Genomic DNA, 23,595 nt, shown 5'->3' with positions numbered 1-23,595 from the left:
CCCCGTGAAAGATGCCGCGAGGACAGGTCAGGGAGGGAGTGGCCAGCGCTCACCCTCTGAGGGCAGTAGTCAGGGCTTCTCGGTTCAAGACCCCAGGCAAGTTCCTTTCTGCTGAAATGCGTGGATGTCCCATGGTGCTCTTTGGACCCGCAGGGCAGCAGGGCAGAGGCCCCCTCCATCATAGGCCCACGATAACCCCACTCTGCTTCCGTCCATCTGTGGATGAGTTTGGACTTTATCATTAGGTGGCAGAACAGGACAGTGTTTAGCACTGGTCAGTGGACTAATGAAGGCTTTTGTCTGAGGATGCATTGCAGAAACCTTCACAGATGCAGAAATCTATGAACAAACACGGTAACTTCCAAAACAGCCGCGTCATTCAGCTCAGACACTCCATTTCAGTCGCCTCCGAGCCCCTTAAATAGCTTCCAGTAGAGTTTGGTCTTCTTCCAAGACAGTTGCTCCTGTGGCCAGACCTGCCACCAGGCCAACGCCCGTCTCCTGGGTCGCAGGTCACTGCAGGTGCCTCTGTCTCCAGAAGGGCGAGGAACATACTGCTGGGTGTGAGGTTCCGCAAACAGGCTGAGCTGGGAGCGCGGGGGGCGGGGTGGGGGCCTGTGCATGGGGCCGTCCGAGGGTGCCGAAGCTGCGCAGGTCCCGCGTGTCTGGGGGCGTGCAGCCCAGCCTCTCACTCTGCGCCAGGGATGGGACGACACCTTTCAGGCTCCTACCACCTCCCCCCCACCCCCCGTGCTTTGGAGAAGCGGCAGACAGGTAGGGCAGGTGCATGTGTGTGCAGAGCTGGCCTTACAGCGGTGGGCATCCGGTGGTCCCTTCCTTGTCTCCATGGAGACCATCGGTCCTTCACTTTGAGGAATTTCTTAGCTGTTCTGGTTCATTACGATGAGCAAGCCGAGACGGAAGGAAAATGAGCATGGCCTCAGGCAGACGTGTGAGCCCCGTCCCCACCCACTGTACCTTCATCGTGTGTCACACGCGTGCGCTGCGGTCCCGCCGGACTGTGCGATCCAACGCACGTGGGACAGACCTTAAAGGCTGAGATACGGTGACACGGTGGCTTTGTTCCGTGACCGCCAGGTACTGTCTCAAGGCACGGCACACGGTCCGGGCGAGGTTTGTCCCGAATGTGGGTTCGATGGCCACAGTGAAAGCCTTACTTCAGCGCGGCCCAGGCCTTCTCACGTGCGAACCGCTTGCGCGGGGAGGCCCCGGTGCTCGTCCGGTGTGGTGGGGCTGGGCGGGCGCACCAGGCACGGGAGGGCGGGCTGCTCATGCGCTTCGCGTGGCCCTTTGGGTGCCTTCTTCAGCCCCCCGCGGTGGGGGCTGGCTGCGGCGGTGGCCGTGTCATCCCAAAGCCACGCTGGACTTTCCTGCGTGGCCCTCGTCTTCAGGTCCCGTTCCGAACAGTCCCACATGTCACTTGTCGTGCCTCACGTCCTTAAGCAGTCGGTTCTGTCTGGAAGGTCTGGCCGAGGCCTCCAAGGGAGGCGGATCAGGGCCTGCCACAGCCGTCCGTGTGGGAGCTGTGTTGTGTCGCGCTGGGTAGGACTCTGGCCGTGTTATTTAGCGTGGTGGCTAGTTACCGTTTTAAAGTTCCACGATCAGCAGTGCAGGGCGGCCGGATCCCCCCAGCGGAGACTCAGCCTGCGTCCAAGAGAGGGTCCTTGAGTCCACGCAGGACAGGGTTCAGTGTGAGCCAGAGTTAGAGTGGAGGGGTTCATGAGGGAGGGAACAGCGCTCCGCAGGCAGCGCGGTCTCCTCTCAGAGTGGGGGCCTGAGACCCCGAGTGTTTGAGGAAGTGTTCGAGTTTGTGCTTTTTACTTTCCATGAAAAATTACTGATTCCAGGAAGTCAGGACTGGAATGCAGGGTCGGGTTTCTCTTGAACTCAGTGCAAGGTGCGGCTGAAAGTGTGTGTTTCCTTGTTTCCGCTTCCTGGTGGGCCGACCTGTCTGAGCGTCCGCAGGAACCATCCTCTGTCCCACAGTTTCCTCGCGGTCTGGCCTGGCCGATGTTCCCGTGTCGGGCGGCACGTAGCAGGCTCTGAGTTCCACTCGGTTTCATATTTAGTCCATGTAGTTTTTATGCCTCTTCCCTATATCGAAAGGCCTTCTGATTTTCAGTAAAACAGCGAAAACCACCGAGGTTTCTGTTCACGCCGCCTCATCGTTCTCTGTGGATGTCCTGTCTGTCTGTGTCCCAGTAAGACAGCCCCCTCGGGCCCCGTTATTCCGAGGAGGCCAGGGTCAGGAACCTGCCCCCGTCTCTCCCGCAGCCAGCGAGGAGTACTACCAGCTGCTGGTGTCCAGCGAGAGCCACGGCTGTGGCGCCGACGTGCCGTCCTACACCGTGGGCGAGATCGAGCGCGCCACCTCCGAGTTCATCGTGAAGAACGCGGTGAGTGTCCCGCGCCGTGGAGGCCTGCCCCCGCCGGCACGAGGCCCTCGTCCATCCATCCATCCGGCCGAGCTGGCGGCCAGGTGGCTACGGCAGCAGAGTGTCGACTTTCAGGAAGCGACTTCCTTCCTTAAAAAAAAAAAAAGTGAAGTCGGAGGTCCCGGAGCGGAGTCGTGGTTGAGACATTTGCTGTTTCCGGCGACACCACCCTCCCCTGGCCTCTGCATCTCGTGCCCTGTGTTTGGGAGCACGACCTCTCCTTGACCGAGCGTGGTGCTGGCAGGGGGTGAGGACACACTGTGATGTGACCGTTGGCTCACTGTTCAGGGCTTCGTGCCCTGGGCTTCGAACTCAGCTCGTGAGACTCTAAAGCTCACGCATTTCTAAGGGATCCATAAAGGTGGGGAGCCCTTGGAGGTCTGGAGCGAGGGAGCGAGTCGGCCTTACCCCCGAACCCCCAGTCCTCAGTGACAGAGAGCAGGGCAGGCAAAGCTGGCCTGGAGGGCGGGGCCCCCGCTCCTCCCCGTCTCCTTCCCCCAGCACCCCCACAGCTGCCCTGAGCGCAGAGGGTCCCCGAGGCCTGCAGCTCCCCTGCAGGCTCCTGCTGGCACCCCAGGAGAGGGACACACCAGCCCAAGGGAGAGAGGGACAGGGGCGCAGGGCCCCTTCCCCTCACAGACCAGCCCAGCCCAGCACCAGAGGCTCCGAGCCCCAGAAGACCGGACGCATGGCCCCCCCGGGACTCACACGGCCGGGGTCCTGCGGCAGTGGGACCCTGGTGTGTTTCTTCAGACACAGTCCTGTTTGGACCCCAATATGTGTGAGGGCAAAGTGGGGTTGTTCAGCGGGGCCGAGGCGGGCACAGAGGGCTCCCCTGACCGTCCACGTGCCCTTCCCAGCTGCCCGCCACGTCTGTGCCCCTCCCGTCCGGGCCCCTCCGCGTCCTCACCTGGGCCATGTGCTTCCTTTCCAGGACATGTTTGCTGCGGCCGTGTCCCTGGTCACCGGGAAAATCCTGTACATCTCTGACCAGGTGGCCCCCCTCTTCCACTGTAAGAGAGACGCCTTTCGTGATGCCAAATTTGTGGAGTTCTTGGCGCCCCACGACGTGGGCGTGTTCCACAGCGCAACCACACCGTGCCGGCTTCCGCCGTGGAGCGTCTGCAGGGGGGCAGGTGAGGGCCTGGGGGGCCGCGCAGGAGGGGGGGCACGCGCCCACCCCACCTCTGCCGGAGACCAGCACAGCGGCCGCCCGCCCCGTCCACGGCGAAAGAGAAAAACTGTTTGTTTGGAATGAGTTTAGGAGAAAAGGTTTTTTATGCATTTCAAAGGGGGAAACCCTTCAGGAGCTTAGGAACCCTTAGGGGAGCAAAGGTGTCTGAGAAGCTGGGTCTCCTGAGTCTGCAGAGTGCGGGAAAGTCCGAGGCGCACCTGGGTGTCCTGCTGAGGGGCGTGACAGTGGTGGAGTGACCGCGGACATGCTCCTCACCTTGGGAGCAGCTTGGTGACCGCAGACATGACATCCTCCCAGGCTCACGCCTTGGGCAGTGGTGTGCGGGGCCGTCACTGTCCAACCCACCTCGAGCCAGGTGCTCATCCCCACCCGATGTCCCAGACCCCAGCCGCCAGGCCGCGGCCTTTCCCGTCCCCAGAGCCAGCGTTGCGTGTGTCAGCCTCTGGCCTGTGCCCGTGCCTGCCACTGACACGTCCTGCGGGGCTGCAGAGCTGAGGCCTGGGCCACCTCTGTCGGACTTTCCCACACCACCCCCGTCAGCCCCACAGCCAGGCGTGTGTAGTTAACCGTGGCGTCTCCACGTCCTCCTCCTCCAATGCGACTGGGAACACTGAGTCTGGAAGGCTTGGACGCTGTCCCCGTGACCAGCACAGGCCTTGCACATAGTAGGTGCAGGAGGGGACTGGACGACCAGGCGAGACTCAGGGGCCCGAGACAGGAGGGTCTCTACCAGCTCAGGCCTTCCCTGCAGCCCCTCCATGCTCACAGCGACCAGGAGGCCAGCGAAAGGCCCCTTTTGAAGCGTAAGTCCTTCGGCACCTGTCCCCTGCAGCGCCTGTCCCCTGCAAGGCCTGGCTATCCGCCGGCAGCCAGAGGAGCCCTCGCTCCTCGGTGGGCTCCGATTGCTCTGGGCTGAGGTTGACTGAAGGGCAGAGCACTGAGGAGCCGGGAGAGATGAACGGAAAGCGAATGCGGCCGGGAGCCCCCCAGACAGGCTCGACCTCAGCCAGAAATTTGACTAAGAGCCAGCCCTGGCCACCTGACCCACAACTGTCCCCCGATTCATCTTTGGCTCACGAGTCAGCTTTTCCGCTGACATCACACGCCCGCCAGCCCCACCCTGTCACCACCACAGGTCCACAGCTGCACCTTCCTGATGACAGACCCCCTGGGCCCAGAGTTGGATGTAGGGCTGGCTCCTAAGAAGAAGGGACGCTCGCTTTGGGTTTCAGATATAGAGCCATCCACTCTGTCCCCAAATCCAAGCCCAAGGTCTGTTCATAGCACGAAAGCTTGCAGGGCACGTGACGAGGATGCAGTCAGGGCTAGGTCGCTGTGCGGAAGGGGTCACGCTGCGTGCGGACGCGCAGGCAGGAACAGGCGCCATCTCCCCTGATGCTTCTGACTGAATTTTTGTCTGAATAAGAGGGACCAGGTGACTTATCGGAGGCCTTTGCAGGCCAATGATTTCTGTCGTTTTCCCTAATTAGTAAGTGTGTGCTTTTCCTTGTTTCTTTTGAGTAGAGGGCACTTTATGTGCAAAATCAAAGTTTAAGATTTCTTTTTAAAAAATCCCTTTGTTATGGAAACACCACTCCTTTATCTGTGACGAGGTCACCTAGTTGACCTCATGCTTCTACTAAACATCTAAAATTTCAAAGGAAGCATTTTAGCAAAAGGACTGACGTAAGCTTTAAAATGTCCTGAGTTGCTTTTGTTAGAACTGAATACCCCCCAAATCTGTCGGCTGGAATGTTCAGGGTTTTACATGCAAAACTCCTGCCTACTGGTCAGTCTTTGGGGTTAAATTGTTCGCTAGCTGGTGTGTTCGCGGAAGCATCGTGTGCCCTTTCAAGAATGGCAGACTCCTGCGTAACTTGGTGCGGGCCACGCTGATGAAACATGTTTCGCTTCAGTCAGAACTGTAACCAAAGGTCTCTAATCAAAGCGTTGGCGTAAGCCTGCGTTCACACCTGCCTCTCTTCAGGAGAAGTACAGAGTGTTGCCCATACCTGGTTGTGTAATCGGATGAGTGACTTTGGGCTTTTTCTCTTAGATTCTTTCGCTCAAGAATGCATAGAGGAGAAATCTTTCTTCTGCCGTGTCAGGTAAGCCCAGTTTCTGGTTTTCCTAAATTTGAAATGGACAGACGTTTCCGCCCAAGTGGCTCGTGTGGCGTGGTTAGCCCGGCCCCGCAGCAGGGCTGCCCACGGTGCCTGCTCGCTCGGGGCAGGCAGGGCTGCGGTGGGGCCCCTGCCACACAGCGTCTCTGTTCCTGAAAAGCGCGTGAACACGTCATAGCTGCATTTCAAATGTACACAGGCAGTTGATGGCATGGTCAACAGTGGAGCGATTTAAGCAGTCCTCATGGGGAGTGTCGGCTGGGAAAGCGGCCGTAGAAGGCACGCACCCCGCGGCCCGTGAGGACCCCAAAACACGTAACCTTTGGTTAGCGTGTGCGTTGTTCCGGGAATTGGCCCTTAGCCTTCCCAGATTTTAGCCTGAAACAGAGCGACTGGTCGAGCATGCAGCCACGGTGTCAGGAGTAACCCCTGGCCAGACCTGGCGCCCACTGCTGGAGCAGCGTCCCTTTCCTCAATTAAAATGCAAACTGCCCTAGAGATGGGCTGGGAGACCTCCCACCGCTCAGGGCCGGTGACCCCCTGACGTACCTTACATGTCACTGGAAACCTGAGGGAGGGGGCAGAAGAGCAGGGTGGGGACCCAGCTCCGAGGGCGGGGGCAGGGCGGGGGCCCAGGGCAGCTTCGCAGGCACCTGCACGAGGGGTGAAAGGCTTGCCGAGAGGGGCCGCCAGCTGTGGGGCGTGTCGCCAGCGGTGAGGAAGGCTCCTGTCCTGACTCCAGCCTCTGATCACACCCTCCTGTGCAGTGTCGGGAAGAACCGTGACAGCGACATGCGCTACCAGCCGTTCCGCATGACACCCTACCTGGTCAGGGTGCCGGAGCCGCAGGGCGCCGAGAGCCAGCTGTGCTGCGTGCTGCTGGCAGAGAGGGTGCACTCCGGCTATGAAGGTAAGGCCAGGCCCTCACCACGGAGGCCGCAGGCCCCCGCCTCCCACCCCGGATCAGAAACGCGTCCCTGAGGCTGACCCCAGCCCGGCCTCTCCCGCAGCCCTGGGCAGAGGCTCCATCTCAGGACGAGAGGGCACCCCCACCTTTGCCGCCTGGCCCTCCCTGGAGCCCCTGCCACGCCACACCTCATGGGCCAGTAGGCATCTGTCACCCATGTCCGGGCTATCACCGTGACAGCTGTGCCTTTCCCTCCCCCCACCCCTGCCTTCCATGTGCAGCGGAACAGCCCCACCCCCTAGGTCCAGGGGCTCAAGTCCCTTCCTAACCACATGCACTCCTGACCTCAGCCCCAGGACCCCTCTGAAGTGCAAGGACTCAACCTCCTGCTCAGAACCCCAAGCCATCCCATCCCCTAAGGAATAAAGTGCAGGGCGCCCCTGCTTTCTACTGCACTGCCAGCCTCGGGGCGAGCCCTGGCTTCCACAGACGAGGGGCCACCGGCCCCTCCTCGCGCTGCCGCTTCCGCCCCTCACTGTCTCTGTCTGTGGCGGTCCAGTCGCCGGAGGCTTGTCTCACCCAGTGTCCTTTCCTGAGCCCTCGGGCCACCCTCTCCCCCCCAGTAAAACCCCAAATCTGGCTTCTTCCCTTGAAACACAAAGGTCCCCAGGCATTTTGCCACCCTGACCCTCCTAGCGACGCTTCTTCATGACCTGCCGGTGACACGGCCTCACGCTGGCCACAACACCTGGCCAGGAACCACGGTCCTCACCAGGAGGACTCAGCAAATCTCACGACTTTGGGAATGCGCTGAAGGCCACACCGTCTGAGCCGCTGGCCTGGGGGCCTCTAGCCCACGTTTAACCGTGTTCATGGTCTCTCAGTGGCGAATGACAGTGGGTTTTTTTAAAGACGCTTTTTTAAAACAGTAGAAATGTTTTAAGTATGTGGCTTTCTTTCAAATAGTCGATAGGTTCCTGCATATGGGACATTCTCTTCCAAATGATTTCCTTTATGCAAATTACCTTCGTCCACCCTAGAAACCCTGAGTCTCAGTACAGTGACATTTGCTGACAAGTTTGAATCCAAGCACTTAACTCATTTTAAACCCTTTTCCCTTTTAGAAAAAAAAACGTGCAGCCGGCTGCCAGTGGCATGTAACACCATGCGTAGGAACGCTACATTTTCTAGGATTTGACGTTTTCAGCAATCCAGAATTACTGTGTTTTATAAATGGAAACACCACTCCTAAAATCAGAACGATGTAAACAGGATGATGTCATTTGTTTCCTAAGACTATCGATATGCTAGAGCGATGCGAAAATAATAATAAAAGTGAGATATTTTGTGGCAGACTTTGGGGTGAGGGTGGGGCCGTCATCCGCGAGTGATCTCGGGGTGAACGCTGCAGCTGCCCATGCCGCCCGCAAGTGTTCTCAGGGCGAACGGGAAAAGGGTTAAGAAGCGTTCGTGCAACTCATCTCGTGGGATATTAAAAATCACGACGATGCCTTCCAGCAGGAGTTTGGTTCTGTGAATGTGGAATTCCTAGCTTTCTAGGCTAAAACTGGACCACACGGAAATTGAGAAGCTGGCTGGCGGCCCTCAGCCGCGGGGTCCGCTCGGCCCCCCGGCGACGGGCAGCTGTTGGAGCCTCCTTTAACATTTCTTCGGCTTCCATCACTCCGAAGCCACGTGGGGTTCTGTGCTGCTTGTGATATAACTGCATTAAGTGTATCTCTCAGAATCTCAAACGTGCAAAATTCTATTTCAGCCCCTAGAATTCCTCCCGAAAAGAGAATTTTCACGACCACACATACACCAAACTGCCTGTTCCAGGACGTGGACGAAAGGTAAGCCCCACGCACCAGCCCCGCCGCCTGGCACTCGCTCGTCTCGGAGCCGGCACCGCATCCTCGCGGTGTCACCGCCGAGCTAGTTACCCCACGACTCAGTGCAGCGCGACACGGGCTCATGCCTGTGACGTGAACGCGGCTGAGCTGGAGCTAGCCTGCGCCGGGTGTGACGGCAGACCACGTGCGTGATGACCTTCGGGCAGTGACGCGGTTATGGAAGCCTCCTGAGCCGCGAGCACTGTGTGCCTGGGGCATCCTGGGGAGCTGGTAACCGTTCTGACTGAGTCTGTCTTCCTCACCTCGTTTAAAGGCGTTTCAGAAATTGGACACATGAGTAGAGAACGGTACGACTGGGGACAGCGTGGGGTTGAGGCCAGAGACCCCGTTGGCAGATCCCAGCAGAAGGGCACTGCCAGCCCCACGCTGCCCTCCGCGCCCCTTCCCCGTGTCCCACCTGGGCTGCCGCAGCTGGCGGGACACCAGGCTGAGAGAGGCCCGGGCTGGTGGCGCTGGGCCTGGGCCAGTGCGCCCGCCCCAGCTCCTGCACAGACGCCCGAGGACGGAAGGCGCCCCAGGCCGCGGGTGGTGGTCGGAGAAGCTTGCTCAGGGCACACGGGGAGTAGACTGAGAAGCGCCAGTGTGCTGGGCTTTCTGAAGCAGGCCATGGTCACCTCCACAGACGCTGTCGAGGGTCAGGTCCTCTCCACCCCTGGCCCGGGACGCCAGGTGTCCAGCCCTGGGTGCAGGCCACAGGGCTCCTGGGGAAGTTCTCTCAGGCAGCCCCCAGCCCTAGGCCACTCAGAATGGGGGACGGGCTGGGCTTGGGGGGGACATCTCAGGGTCCCAGCCAGCCCTGCCAGGCCAGGGTCCCAGAGGGTGGGGCCTGGGAGCTGCGTCAGTGAGGCAGCACCCCACACTCTCGTCATTTTGCCCCTAGCAGCAGTCTGAGAACTTCTGCCTGCTTCCACCCAGGGCAGGCTCACCTGTACGGGGAGGGTCGGGGGGAGGGTCGGGGGGAGGGTCGGGGGGAGGGTGTGGAGGATTGAGGGCAGGTGCGGGTCAAGGGCCTCAGTCTGCACAGCCTCCCTTGGAGAGGCCTCTCCCCCTCCCCCGCTCCTCCTCCCGGCCAGGCCTTGAGCTGGGAGGGCGCCAGGAACATTCTGTACATACTGGGCTGAGGCAAACACGAAGGAGAGGGCGTGCCTGCAGGAGGAGGGGTCAGAGAGCGACGCTGGGCGCACGGGACAGGACGTCCCGCACGGCACCGCCCCACACGGCACCGCCCCGCACATGGGCACGGGGGCTGCGCTCAGACGCCCAGGGCCATGTCCTTGCACGTGAGCCAGCGCTGGGCAACATCTGTGTCATGCCACAAGATGTTGGCCTCAGCGGAAGACTGAGACACAGCTCGGAAGACGGGGAGCAGCTGGGCGGCAGAGGGGACGGGCACGTCAGAGGGCACTGGACACGATGGGGCTGGACGTGACAGGGGCGCAGGACCCCGCAGAAGCAGACAGGACTCTGCAGAAGTTTGGCAGAAAACATTCTCTTGGAAAACAAACTGCTCCTAAGACCAGTAGGCACAGAGGACCGGTTCCCAGCCAGTAATGGCGACACCCAGGGAAGCCACAATAAAAGGGACTCAACACAGGAGCCAAAGTAATAGTTGAAGGAAAACCTTCAGCTGGAAAAGAGGCAACAGACGGGGGTTCCAGGTCCGGGCAAAACGTGTTTAACAAAAACGTCCACGCCAGGCCACCTCTGGCCAAACTTACGAACAACACACAAAAAAGAAAATGATCTTAAGAAAAACGTAAACACGTTGGCGATTCATTCTTAGATGAAATGAGACGCAGCCCGTAGCCGGGGCGGGCCTCGCAGGGCCTGGTGCTCGTGCCGCAGGCCCGTGGGGCGCTCCGCGCTCTTGCCAGTTCATCAGCTCAAGACCGACCGTCTCTCTCGGCCTAATCCCCAGACTTCGACCCTTGGGGAGTGTGAGATCAGTCTCTTCCCCAGGAGTGGATGGTTTTGGCCGTGGCCTGGTGCCCTTTTCGGAGGCTGCATTCTGGAGTGCGCCCCCAGATGCAGGCGTGGGGCTGCCTGGGTGTCGGTGGCAGCGGTGACGCCGTGCGTACTTGTCTTGCAGGGCGGTCCCCCTCCTGGGCTACCTGCCTCAGGACCTGATCGAGACGTCCGTGCTCCTGCAGCTTCACCCCAGTGACAGGCCCCTGATGCTCGCCATCCACAGAAAGAGTAGGTCCCCTCTGGCCGATCCCGAGGCTCTGACCAAAGCTGGGGCGTGCCCAGGCTCCTCCTGACCCACGCCAGCAAAGACCGGTGGGGTCGGCTCCCGAGGCCGTGGCGGGTGCCCCACCCCTGACCGTCCCAGCACTCAGTGGGTCCTCTGCGGCCGAGGCCGTCGCGTTCTTACTGGCTTCCTGGGCGGCGGGAGGAGGGCAGACAGGGTCAGCTGTGGTGGGGGACGTAGGGACAAGGCCGGGGTGGCAGACAGCACATGTGCCCCCAAGCCCAGGCCTCGCAGACGCAGGTGACGTTTGGAGACCAACCAAAGCCAGCAGAGCTGTGAGTCCTGACACACGTCATCATAGCGCCAGACACAACCCCGTGTTGCGATTTAAAACAGATCGGAAGACTGAACGCAGGCGCTTGGGACAGGGCTCGGCAGCTCTTAAGTCTCCAAGTAGCTGGGGACGCGAGGGCTCTCGCCCGTCCTCTCTGACTGCGCGCTCGGTGCGTCCGCGCCCGCGCTCACCGGCTCTCGCTCTCTCTCAGTCGTGCAGTCCGGCGGCCAGCCTTTCGACTACTCGCCCCTGCGGTTCCGCGCCCGCAACGGGGAGTACGTCACGCTGGACACCAGCTGGTCCAGCTTCGTCAACCCCTGGAGCAGGAAGATCTCCTTCATCATCGGGCGACACAGAGTCAGGGTGTGAGTATTCCCAGGGCCCCGGCGGCTCAGGGCCTCGCCTCCCCCAGCAGACGGCGTGCCTGCCACCACCTAGCTGTGGTGCCCTGGCCCCTGCCCCAGGTTCAGGCAGAGCGGTGAGTGGAGGAGGGGGTGGTGAGCAGGCCGGTGGCACCCTAGGAGGCTGCAGGGAAGAAGCGGGGCCCACAGGGGCTTGCGACAGGGCGCCCCGACTAACACTCGTGCGAACCTGCAGGGGCCCTTTGAATGAGGACGTGTTCTCCGCTCAGCCGTGCCTGGAGGAGAAGGCCCTGCACCCCGGCGTTCAAGAGCTCACGGAGCAGATCCACCGGCTGCTGCTGCAGGTGGGTGCTCCGCCTCACGCCATCCGCCCGCCCTGGAAGCGGCCTGTGCTGCTCCGAGGCCTGGGGCCGCAGTTCCTCTGCCTGCCTCGCCCTGCCTCGCCCTGCACTGGGGCCTGGTCTCCCTGGTTTGGGTGAAGTCTGTGCTGGGCCCAGACCGCTGGGCACACCTGCAGCTCGCCCAGTTTGGGGCAGCCCCAGTCTTGCGCTTTTGGGGTGTCTGTCTCTGAGCTGCAGCCCTGGGCTAGCAGCTGAAGGATGAGTCCAGGCCCCTGCGCCCCAACTCAGCTGACCCCACGTGTGGCCTCTCACACGTGGACAAGGGGCACTTCGGTCCAGGGTGCTGTGCATGCACCAAGGGGCATTTGAGGGCGCCGGCCCCCGTCCTCGGGGTCACAGGGCTCAAGGAAAATGAGTGAGAGCCCGCGAACCCCAGGCTGAGCCGCTTTCTGCTTCTCAGCTGCCGGACTGCGGTGAACCTGACGTGTCGTGCTGAGTTTCTAGCGCCCCTCAGCAGACCCGAGGTGGCCGCGCAGTGTGAGGGGGGTGGGGGTCTCCCCAGGGCTGGGGTCCGGGTGGCGGCTGTGAGCCTGCTGCAGCCTGACCAAGTTTCCACAGAGCACCACCTCCTCCTGGGCTGCCACCACCTGTGTGCCACGGCCCCAGCCCTGTACCTAGTCCTCCTGTCTGTTCTCCCCCAGCCCGTCCCCCACAGTGGCTCCAGCGGCTACGGGAGCCTGGGGAGCAACGGGTCCCACGAACACCTCATGAGCCAGACCTCCTCCAGTGACAGCAACGGCCACGAGGACGCCCGCCGCAGGAGAGCCGTAGGTGCCCCAGCCCCCGAGCCCCGTCCGTGGTGCGCACGGGAGTCACAAAGCCTGCTCAGAGCCCCCGTGCTGGCGTCCAGAGCCTTGCCAGTCTCAGCCGCCTCTGGCTGCTCTCCGAACCGTTCACGGGACTGCCTGCACATAAGAACTGAGGCAGCTGAAAACTGCGGTTAAAGTTTTGGATGAAAATTACTTAAAGCAGGCAAATCGAGCAAAAGGGAAGGCTGAGCTGTAGGAGGAACGCGAGGCAGCATGCCACCCCTTTTCCGATCTCGCATCGGCAAGGCCGAGCTCCCCAGCTCTGCTTCTCGGGGTCTCCCTCAGAACTTCCTTCTCCCCCGGGGTTACTTCGGCCCTTCTCATCCTCACCCTGGGGGCTGACGTCTCCAGGGGTGAACAATGTGTTCGTTTGTTTTTTTTCAAGGAAATTCCTAAAAATGCTAACAAGGTCAAAAACAAAAATCATTATTCGGATGAATCTGGAGAACAGAAGAAAAAATCTTCTACAGGTAAAAAAATAACTCGCCATTTCCTTAGAGAAACCAGCCTGGGAAGGTGGGACGGGCTTCCGTTGGCGCTGCAGGGCGCAGGGAATTTGCCTTTTAGTGCGTCCAGACCCCGCCCCGTCCAGGGCTAGCCGCTCCCACGGGCTCCAGTGACTCGGCTGGCGGGCGCCTCGCCTCTTCCCCACGCGCCCTGAGCTCTGTTCACTCACTTGACACGCAGACCCTGGCGCCCTCCGGGCCTGTTCACCCCCTACAGAGTGGCCACAGGGCCACGCGTGAGCATGCGTGAGCACGCACGCACGCACACTCGCTGCAGGCACTCCAGCCCCGCCCTGTCTGAAGTGGAAACAGCTCACGTGGGGTCCCCCCGGCATGGGGGTGTTCTGTCTGCCCACCCCACAGCTCGCTCCCGCACCCTCATGCTCGCACGTGCACGCACCCCCGTCTCTCCCCCGCTGGGCACGCGCCCGTCCTTAGTGCTCAGGCCTCGCCTCCTGCAGGAAGCATCCCGCGGGGAACGCTGGGCCCGAGCTCGCCTCCGGCCGCCACATCTCCGCTTGGCCGGGACCCTTGGCCTTCGAGACGCACAGACGTGCGCTTTGCCTTTGCGGGTGTGCCACGAGCTACGCCCGTGGGGCTGCTGGGGACACACTGTGAGCAGGACCCGGCTCTGCCCTCGAGGACCTCCCGGGGGACAGCGTGTGCCACAGTTGGTGAGGGCAGGAGCAGACGTGTTCCCGGCAGGCCACGCAGCAGTGGTCGTTAGTACCGCCAGGGGGGTCGTGTTTGGAAAGAGCGGCCCTCCGAGGCAGGAGTGCTGATTGACCGCAAAGCGCCCCAAGGTCCCAGGAGTTCAATGAGGACTGACCTCTCTCACTGCTGAGCCTTGGACCCTGGGGACAGCCCCAGGCCCCGTCAACGGCATCCTCCAGGCTCCCTCTGCCGAGGGCGGATGGCGTAGCAGCTCACGCCAGAATATCAGTGTCCGAGAAGCGTGTCCCGATCACTAGCCTTAGCTTTAGGCAGACGTGCAAATATAAAGTGCGCTCTTTGGAGAAAACAAGTATTAACTGAAAGAACAATTTTGTCGTCCTCTCAGAAATGCAAAGTGGTTCCCCTGCTCAAGTGACAGCCGTCCAGGCCATGGAGGACAGCTCAGGTGCCAGCCCACCGAAGGCCACCTTTCCCGAGGAGCTGGCTTGCAAGAACCAGCCAGCCGGCTCCTACCAGCAGATCAGCTGCCTAGACGGCGTCATCAGGTGCGGGCACCTCTGGCCTCCCCCTCGGTGGTCACCTGCTCTCCGGGCTCCATTTCTTGAAGCCTTTGTGACCTTCCTCGCAGGTATCTGGAGAGCTGCAGTGAGGCCACCACCCTGAAGAGGAAGTGTGAGTTCCCCACGAATGTCCCCACACAGAAGGCCAGCGACAAGCGGAAGGCCACAGGCAGCCCCGGGCCACCTCCCACAGGTACCGCGTCTGGCGACTAAATGTGTAACAACGTGCATAGATCCGCATGGTGGGCTCAGGCGTCACCGGACGGCCCAGAGTTCCCCGCTTCCCCCCGCCACCCCGAACTCTGAGCATCTCTGGGAACACAGTGTGTGAGTGTAGGCTGCTTTTGAAAGGACCAGAGTAGCTCAAACGTCAGCGACCTTCTCACAAGCTGGAGGTAGAGGCGCTTCCAGACTCTCAGAAGGGCCCCTCGGGGCTGCTGGGGGCCCAGGGCCCGTCAGGTTGTCGTTCCTGGGCAGCCCGTTTCCGCGGGGTCTGGATGTCAGCTCAAGCCACATGAAATCTCAGGCCACTCAAACCTGAGCGTCACCGGTGGCCGTGGCCAGCATCGGCACACGGTTGGACGGCACGCTGTGCTGGACAGTCTGTGCCCTGCCGCAGGAAGGGGAAGCCAGCCGCTGGCCAGCGCTCACCTGGCTGCCTAGGCGGCCCCTCCCCGCCGTGCAGAGGCCCATGACCCCAGTCCCCTGCTGGCCGCCCCGCCCATGACCCCGAGTCCCCGCCCAGAGGACCCAGGATGTAAGGGTTGAGTCGCTGCCCTTTCGGAATTTCCCGTGCTCCGCCTGTCCCCTCTGACTAAAACCTGAGGACAGCTTGTCGTCTGCCAGAATGTGTGCAGTCACCTGGGTGTTGGACCCATCTGGACGGTGGCGTTTCTCATCCGAACAGTTCGTTTTTAATGCGTTCCATTTTCTCTTCTAAAGAGGCAGCTGCACCCTCCGGAATAAACAGGCACGCGGACGTCAGTGCACGCTTGCCGTCACTGACGCTGCCGGGCAAGGCGGAGAGCGTGGTGTCCCTCACCAGCCAGTGCAGCTACAGCAGCACCATCGTGCACGTGGGTGACAAGAAGCCGCAGCCCGAGCTAGGTATGCTGCGGCTCTGCGTAACGTTGAGAGCAACCTGATTTTAACAATCAAAATTAGAAGTTTCGACTGTCACCTCAAAATGTCTTTTAAGTTTATGCAAATGCAGAAGTACCCCACCACTGCCCAATAAGGGAGTGGTCCAGGAATCTGGGTGCATGAAGTGTGAGGGGGCGGGGCACGGCCACGCCTGTGCAGCGTGGGGTCACTGCGCCCTGCTGCCCCCTGCTGGCAGTTGTCTGCATAGGCGTCAATAAGGACGGGCCTGGTGGTGCTGAGCCCTGGTCTCCAGGACTGACCAGAGGTCCCTAGAGTCTCCCCACGCCTGCCCTGCCGACCTCTCTCGCCCCTCTGTGGGGCCCCCGGCTTCCAGTTCGAGGGCAGGAGGGAGCCAGGACAGGCCTGCGCAGCCGTCCAGCCAAGGCCGGCGTCGCTGCGTCCTTCTCCAGACGCCCCTCCAGGATGCCACTGCGCCCACCTGGCCTGCCCCATCCGCACCCGCAGCTCCACATGGCCCCGGCTGCGTTGCTGTGCGTGGTCCTAAGCCAGGAGGTGGGCGTCTGCACGCCCGCTTTCGCTTGCTGTGCACTAAAAACTAAACACAGCCTGGCAGCAGCCTGCCCATTAGAGGCTGGGACCCCGCGGCTCCCCAACTTCAGTCTGAGGAGCCCCGGTAGTGGGCTGTCTGTGGGTGCCGAGGGCCTTGGCCTGTGAGCGTCCTCAGAAGGCCACACGGGTGTGCCGCGGGCTCGGTCCTGCACTGGGGCGTGGGCACGCAGTGTGAGCGGTCGCCTGCCTCGCAGACGCCCGTCAGTGGCTTTCAGCACGGGGGCCCTTGCCCAGGACAGGCTGCGTCTTCTGTTCCAGAGACCGTGGGAGACCCTGCCAGTGGGCCCGAGTCCCTGGACTGCGGCCTCGGCCAGGACCAGGAGCCCTTCCGGAGGCTGGGCCTCACCAAGGAGGTGCTGGCCGCCCACACCCAGAAGGAGGAGCAGAGCTTCCTGCTGAAGTTCAAGGAAACCAGGAAGCTCAGCGTTCTCCAGAGTCGCTGCCACTACTACCTCCAAGAGCGGTCCAAGGGGCAGGCGGCCGAGAGAAGTAAGTGGTGGCGCCTGGACCGGACGTGGGTTCCTAAAACGCCCTTGATGGTGCCGCATCCAGGGCTGCTTGTGCAGGGTGACACGTCCCCAGTTCGGGACACGTGCATCGTGACTTTACCGGTGATGCAGTCTGCTTTGGTGGAACCCCGTCAAGGATGTCATCTTGTGTTCCCAAGAGAGCAGTGCCGTAACAGCCGTAACAGCAGTGACAGTCCCAGGCTAGCCCTGCCCCCCCACCCCCCGAACACAGGGCGGGTAGCTGCAGGGCTGCCTGGGTGACTGTGAAGGGCGGGGCACTTCACCCCACCCGTCCAGATGGGACCCTTAGAGGACCAGGCGGGCCACAAGCTAACTCACCCAAAGAGAATGAGCACCGTGCTGGTGGGCGTGTGGCGTCGGGCTCCTGGGGAGGAGAGCAGCGGGCTGTACGGCGGGAGGGGTGGCACCCGTCTCCCCTCCTGGCCAGGCTGGCTCAGGGCCGGGCCGCAGCCTCCGGAGCCAGATGGAGCCTGTGGGTTCACGAAGCTGCACATTAGGCCGAGAGGCACCACGGTCTGAGGGCAGGGATGCAGGAGCGTGGACTAGCTTCTTCACCCCTTTTCTGGTCCAGGAGCCTGGCTCCCGACTCCCCTCCACCTTCCCGGGCCCCAGGGACGGGCCTGGGCTGCCTGGAGATGCCACGTCTTCCTGAGCTCCCGGGGCCTGACCCGGGGTCAGAGCTGGCGGGCCCAGGAGACACAGCGCACAGGAGCCAGCTCCCCTGGGCCTGGGGCGAGCGTGGGGCAGACGCAGCGCAGCGAGCGTCTGACGTGAAAGCGGCCGTCGCCCTCTGCAGGGATTCTGTTCTCTGCCCTCTCCTTTCCGCCTTCCTCCCAGGCTGCAGGGAGCCTGTGTGGACATGACACACGGGCGCCCACTCCCGCCCTGCAGACGCCCCCGGCGGGCCGGCCGGCTGCGGTCCCAGCTCTTCCTCGCCCCTTTGCCCCCGCAGTTTGCGCAGGGCACGGTCTGCACGGCTGCCGGCGGCGGCCCTGCCCAGACCGCAAGGCGGCACACCCCAGGAGCCCGGGGCTTTGGGCACTACCCCCCCCGGGGACCAAGCCCCCATGGGGAGAACGCCCACCGGAGGGACAGATCACACGGTCCCCACACAGCGAGCGGCTCGCCTCGCACGTGCCTTCACGCGCAGCAGAGCCGCGGAGCCCCCCGGCCTCCGTGAGAGGAAAAGCTGAGGTTCCTGGCGGTGTCCCTGCCCACCCCACCCCACCCCACCGCGCCTGTAGCACTGGCCCGCGCCCGGGGCGGTGGGGGACGTTCCGAGTCCCTCCAGCCTCCTGAAGGCCTCATCTCAGCACTGTCACTGGAGGGGAGGAGTCCGGCTGGGACGGCAAGTGCCCCCCGCCCCCCACTCTCGCTTGGGCGGGATCTCGGGCTCTACTGGGTGGGGGCACAAGAAACAGCTCTTTTTAAGGAGCAGTAGTGGTAAAGCTCATAAGATTGAAAAACAAACTTAGATGCCGTGAGACTTCACAAACCAATATTGGGGAACAGCGTGGAGTTGCCGCTTTAAAATTTTTTTTTTTTTTTTTTGGATAAATGTAACCTTCTTAATACCACTTACCACCACCATTCACTGTTATTTCACGAAAGAGAAGGCTTTTTGCCGTCGGAAGAAGCGAGGGGTGTGATCTCGCAGTCGAGGGCCGTCCTGCAAACCGGCTGAGTAGTTTCATGGAAACTAACGTGTTGCCCTGATTCTTCTCACCCCACTGAGGATCAGAAAAACCGTATGGTGGACCCGACCGTGCTGGCATCTGGGAACACGGGCCCGTCACTAGGAGGCGCCTTCAAGTTTCCGAGATTCCTCAGTGTCTGAGAATTGACGTAAGGATGAGGTAAATTTTCACATTTTAACTCTTTGTTTTTCCATTATTGTAGCTGCTCCTGGACTAAGAAATACCACGGGATTAGATTCATCTTGGAAGAAAACCGGGAAGAACAGGAAATTGAAGTCTAAACGGGCCAAGCCTCGAGACTCCTCTGGGAGCACCGGGTCTGGGGGGCCCGTGCCCCACCGGCCCCCGCTGGTGGGCCTGAACGCCACGGCCTGGTCAGCGTCGGACACCTCCCAGTCCAGCTGCCCCGCAGTGCCCTTCCCCGGCCCCGTGCCAGCGTACCCACTGCCGGGGTTCCCAGCCCCGGGCATCGTGCCAGCTCCAGGGGCCGTGGGGGCGGCACCCATGGCTCCCCACGCCAGCTTCGCAGTGCCCACTGTGCCCATGGACGCCCAGCACGAGTTCGCAGTGCAGCCCGCGCCGTTCGCTGCCCCCTTGGCTCCAGTCATGGCATTGGTGTTACCCAGCTACCCCTTCGCCCCAGTGACCCCCAGCCTGCCCCAAGCCTTCTTCCCCGGCCAGCCGAACCGCGTCCCAGACCTACCAGCCAGCCCCAGCTCCCTGGCCGGACTTCGCCCCCCAAGCAGCCCTGCGCTTGTCCTCGGGGCAGAGCGTGGGCCACCAGTGTCACGTGTGGCCACCCGGCCACCCCCCTGTCGGCCACCGGGCCCACGGGCCGGGCGTCCCCGCCCCTGTTCCAGTCCCGCGGCAGCTCACCCCTGCAGCTCAACCTGCTGCAGCTGGAAGAGGCCCCCGAGGGCTGCACCCCGGCTGCGGGGGCCGCAGGGCGCAGGCGCCTCCTGGGACTGGCAGCCGACGGCACCGCCAACCGTAAGCACGTCGCGACGCCCTCCCCGGGCGGGCGGTGCCGGGCGCCCGTCCTCGCTCAGACGCGGGCGTTCCGCTCGCCTGCGGTTTCTCCCGAGCATTATGGTTTGCTCTGAATACCTGGGCCCAAAACGGACACTTCCGGCGATGCCACCCTGAAAGAGTAGATTAGGGGGACGTTTCTGTCTCGGGATCTGAGCGAAGAAAGACACCTCGATTGTCCGATGGTCAGCATAGATGACCTGTCGCGGGCCTCGAAATCTTAGATGGAAACTTCGAGGATAAAGCAAGTCAGGTCAAATGCCAGAGCTCAGGCTCCCTGGGGGCGATGGTGGCCTAGGTGCCCGCCAGCAAGGAGGGGGCGACGGGGAGAGCTGAGACCAGTGCCAGCCGGTCCCCCGCCCAAGCCCAAGCCGTCCCCGTGAAACGCTCCGTGTTCTGCCCGAGCTCAGCTCAGCTGTGCAGAGGCGGGAGCTGAGGCGGGGGCTCCGAGCCTTTGCTCTGGGAGAGGGGGTGGAGCCTCATCAGCCCCCCACGCCTGCCACCCTCCTGACCTGGTTTCGGGGTCCTGGGCCTACAGTCCAGGCTCCGAGGTTCAGAGAGTCAGAGCGCTCCCAGGACAAGCCAGAACCCGCCACCACCAGGGCAGCTTTGGGGTGCTGAGAGGCGTCTTCCAGCTTCCGTGTCCCTGTGGGGAGGAGCAGGCATGGGCTTCCCCGCAGGGCCCCAAGAACTGCCGTTCTGGGTGTGACACTCCCAGACTAAGTTTCGTTGGATGGCGTTTGTGGGCCACCATGGAGACACTCACTGTGGTGCCAGCACCCACGGAGCCGCTCATTCTGCGTGCGCGGGAAGGGCCAGCGAGCTAGGAGGCCGCGCTCAACCCTGTCCCCAAGCGGCCTTATGCAGACAGCCACCCTGCAGCTCTCCCCTGCCCCCCGCTTTGGGGAGCTGTGTCCTGTCTCTGTCCTGACTGCCCTGACTGTGTCTTCTCCTGTCCCTGAAGCATGACGAGCCCTCAGACGCCCAGAACAGTGATGCCCTCTCCACGTCCAGCGACCTGTTTGACCTTCTGCTGCGCGAGGACCTCTGCTCGGCCGCGGGGTCGGCCCTGTCCAGAAGCGGGGCCTCCGCCACCTCTGACTCCCTGGGCTCCAGCTCTCTGGGCTGTGACGTGTCCAGAAGTGGGACAGGTATGCTGGCGATGGGAGCACCTGAGTCTCGGGGGAGCGGGCGCGTTTCAGGCTGCTGGGATTCTGGTGCATTGGGAAGATTCTCACGTGAGGCACCTGGGCGTCCTCGACTTCTCCCGCACTCCGGGGACCCAGCTCCACGAGTGCCACAGGCCACATGTGCTCAGGGCCCAGCACCAGGTACAGACCAGGCCCGACAGATGTCCAGCTGGCACTCGGAGCCCAAGGCAGTGCAGACAGGCAGGCACTTGTCCCGCCCCTGGCTCCAGGCAGAATTCTCGCACTCACCTGCCCGCTACCATGTGGCATCACGGCCTGCCCAGGTTCACCTGCTGTGCCGGTCCCCTCGGGAGCCTTGCAGGGGGCCGTGTGCTTGACCCGCCGATGGCGCAGGTGTGACTGGTACCCGCTGTCACAGACCCTACCTCTGCAGGGAGCTGCCGTGTCCCTGCATCCGCTGGCCTCTCCCCAGGGGGCTGCCCTGACCGGAACACATTCGGGGCCCGCCACCCCGCTTTCAAAACCAGACCGGCTTCTCTGTGGCCTGGCTCAGTGAGGAGGCGGGAGCACGGGGAAGGGGTGCACCACGGCTGAGACGGGGCCCCCCAGGACAGACACCGCCATGGTGCTAGCTGACACCCCCGTGTTAGTTATCCAGGTAATTCAGGAACTGGGAAGAGATAGGGAACCCCGCCAACATGAGCGGGTGTTACCCAAACGACTCTTGGCTCCCTAAACTTACACGAGCACGTCACACGAGGGCGAACTCAGCGTTAAAGGTTTGGACACGTCATCTCTGTCTTTTAAAGGCAGTAGCGACACAGGTCACACCAGCAAGTATTTCGGAAGCATTGACTCCTCAGAGAACAATCACAAAGCGAGAGTGAAGACAGACATGGACGAAAGTGAGCACTTCATCAAGTACGTCCTGCAAGACCCCATCTGGCTGCTGATGGCCGACACGGACGACAGCGTCATGATGACCTACCAGATGCCTTCCCGGTAACCACTTGCTTTGTCCTAGGGACGCGTGAAGGGCTGGGTGACGGACTTCCCAAATAAGGCCACCACCCCAGGGGACGTCCCTCTGAAAGCCTTCTCTCAGACGAAGTGGCGTGCAGCACCCAGAGAAACAGGGTCCTTCTAGATGGTTCCGCAGGTCCCACAGAGCCCTGTGTGTGGCGGTGGGCCCGGAGCCCCTCAGGGTAGCCTGCTGCAGGCTCTGGGAGCAATGGGCCCCAGCACCCTCCAGGGCGTCATACTCGATGCGTACGGAGCCTTTCTGCCAACACGGGCTCTTTCGCTCTGGTGCCCAGTAAACCTGTGGGGCAGATGGGGTGCATGGTCTTAGAGATACAGAAACCAAGCGTCAAGGTAGGTGACCAGCCCGAGGCCACCAGCTGCTCTGTAGTGACCCCGGGTCTGCGCCCCAGCGGTGCCCCGTCCATGTCAGGCTGCTCTGAAGAACCATCATGGTCCCTGCAGACCCCTCTCAGTGGAGAAGCTGGGGGGAGGAAAAGAGGATTGGTTACCCCTGAGGCTCAGGACGGCCAGGCCTCTGGATCTGGAGCCAGGCCTGGCTCGTCCCCAGGGCAGCTTCGAGCCGGCCCAGCGCTGGTGGGAAGCCGGGAAGGCATTCCACCCGCAGCCTCCCGGTGAGACCCTCCCCGATTAACCATCCCTGCAGAAGCAAGCTTCTGCAGACACCCAGCGCCCCTGTCTGATTTAAAGAAAAACTAACATCGTGACTTAGATTGTCATCTTAATAGAAAAAACAGATTATTTACGAGGGAGGTTTTTACCTTAAACAGGGTAATCTATTTTAAATGAAAAGGCAATGTGCCTTAAACAAAATCATCTAAAATTCCATTGTTAATACTGAGTTGGTAGAAAATGAGTGTGTTCTTTAAACAAGAGCCCTAAGTCACGCTAACTTTCCTGTTTGTAAACACGCTGCGAAGAAATTTGGAAGCGGTTCTGAAGGAGGACAGAGAGAAGCTGAGGCTGCTGCAGAAGCTGCAGCCCAGGTTCACGGAGGGCCAGAAGCAGGAGCTGCAGGAGGTGCACCCGTGGGTGCGCTCGGGCGGCCTGCCCGCAGCCGTGGACGTGGCGGTAAGTTCCCAGACCGCTCCTCTGACCGCGCGTTTAAAAGGCACCACGTGACCACTGTGGGAATTCAGAACTTCCGAAACGAACAGTGTGTCGAGAAGATACGGTAACACGACACTGCTAAGTCTCCTTCCCACGTTCCTGAAAGGTCTTCCAAATATCTAATCTCAATCAGGTACTGAAATTCCAAGTTTTAAGTTTTCAAATTCTGTTTTATGTCTTAAAAACACACCGCTCCTATCGTAAACTCTCAGCATCCACGCAGGCCGTTAAGTAATGGTGGGGACATTAAATGACCGCTGCTAACACTCTTACCAGGCCTGTCCCCGTCCAGTGGCCCATTCTGTCTCTGTCTCTTCCTGAGAGTTCCGGGGACATGTCTGTACCCCAGCTCCCCACTTTGCTCCCTCCTGAGCCCCACGTGCCCGAGCTGCTCTCTCCAGGTCTCGGTGTCCTCAAGCAGCTGCCTCTGCTGCTCCTTCTGTCCACGTCCTGCCGCCTGGACGCTCGCGGCATCTAGGGCGGTTTGCCTCCTTAGCCCGGCCCATGTTCTCCGGGTGACTGCTCTGGCCTCCTGGTCACCCCGCCCTTCTCCCCGCTCTGACGTTGAAGCACCCCAGGCCCAGGACTTGCAGCCCTTCCCTGTCCCCACCTCCCCCAGGACTGTCTCCTCTTGCCCCCCAATTACAAAAAGCATCCATGTGCTGAGGTGGCCTAGCGCCCACCTCCTGTCCGGCCCTCTGTTGGACTTGACCCGTGACCCGCCCGAGACCGCAAACCTAGCTGCCCTCAGCGAGCACCTGCCCCACCGGCTCCCCTCCCACTGCGCTCAAGGGCAGCTCCATGCTCCATTGGCTTGGGCCACAGACCTTGGTGTCACCTGGCCCTCCTCCCTACCCACCCTCCCCGAGGACTTCCCATCAGCTGGACCTTC

The 23,595-nt window shown here is 61.6% G+C and overlaps 1 protein-coding gene across 1 annotated transcript in view; it reads left to right on the top strand.

The window, feature by feature from the left end:
- The window catches only part of PER2 (period circadian regulator 2), a 38,365-nt gene that overhangs the window by 11,243 nt on the left and 3,527 nt on the right, over positions 1–23,595 (top strand). The window contains 19 exon segments of the mRNA XM_039861602.1: positions 2,144–2,417; positions 3,391–3,592; positions 5,708–5,759; positions 6,542–6,684; positions 8,456–8,534; positions 10,684–10,790; positions 11,331–11,484; positions 11,717–11,825; positions 12,524–12,649; positions 13,077–13,161; positions 14,258–14,417; positions 14,501–14,625; positions 15,375–15,539; positions 16,404–16,634; positions 18,575–19,062; positions 19,065–19,370; positions 20,366–20,552; positions 21,362–21,554; positions 22,514–22,664. Coding sequence (XP_039717536.1) covers positions 2,144–2,417; positions 3,391–3,592; positions 5,708–5,759; positions 6,542–6,684; positions 8,456–8,534; positions 10,684–10,790; positions 11,331–11,484; positions 11,717–11,825; positions 12,524–12,649; positions 13,077–13,161; positions 14,258–14,417; positions 14,501–14,625; positions 15,375–15,539; positions 16,404–16,634; positions 18,575–19,062; positions 19,065–19,370; positions 20,366–20,552; positions 21,362–21,554; positions 22,514–22,664 — 3,337 coding nt within the window.

This window comes from Pteropus medius, unplaced genomic scaffold (assembly GCF_902729225.1).
Source record: "Pteropus medius unplaced genomic scaffold, Ma_sr-lr_union100, whole genome shotgun sequence".
Taxonomy (NCBI): Eukaryota; Metazoa; Chordata; class Mammalia; order Chiroptera; family Pteropodidae; genus Pteropus; species Pteropus medius.
The sequence above is the reverse complement of the archived record's forward strand: the minus strand, read 5'-3'. Positions and strand labels throughout refer to the sequence as shown.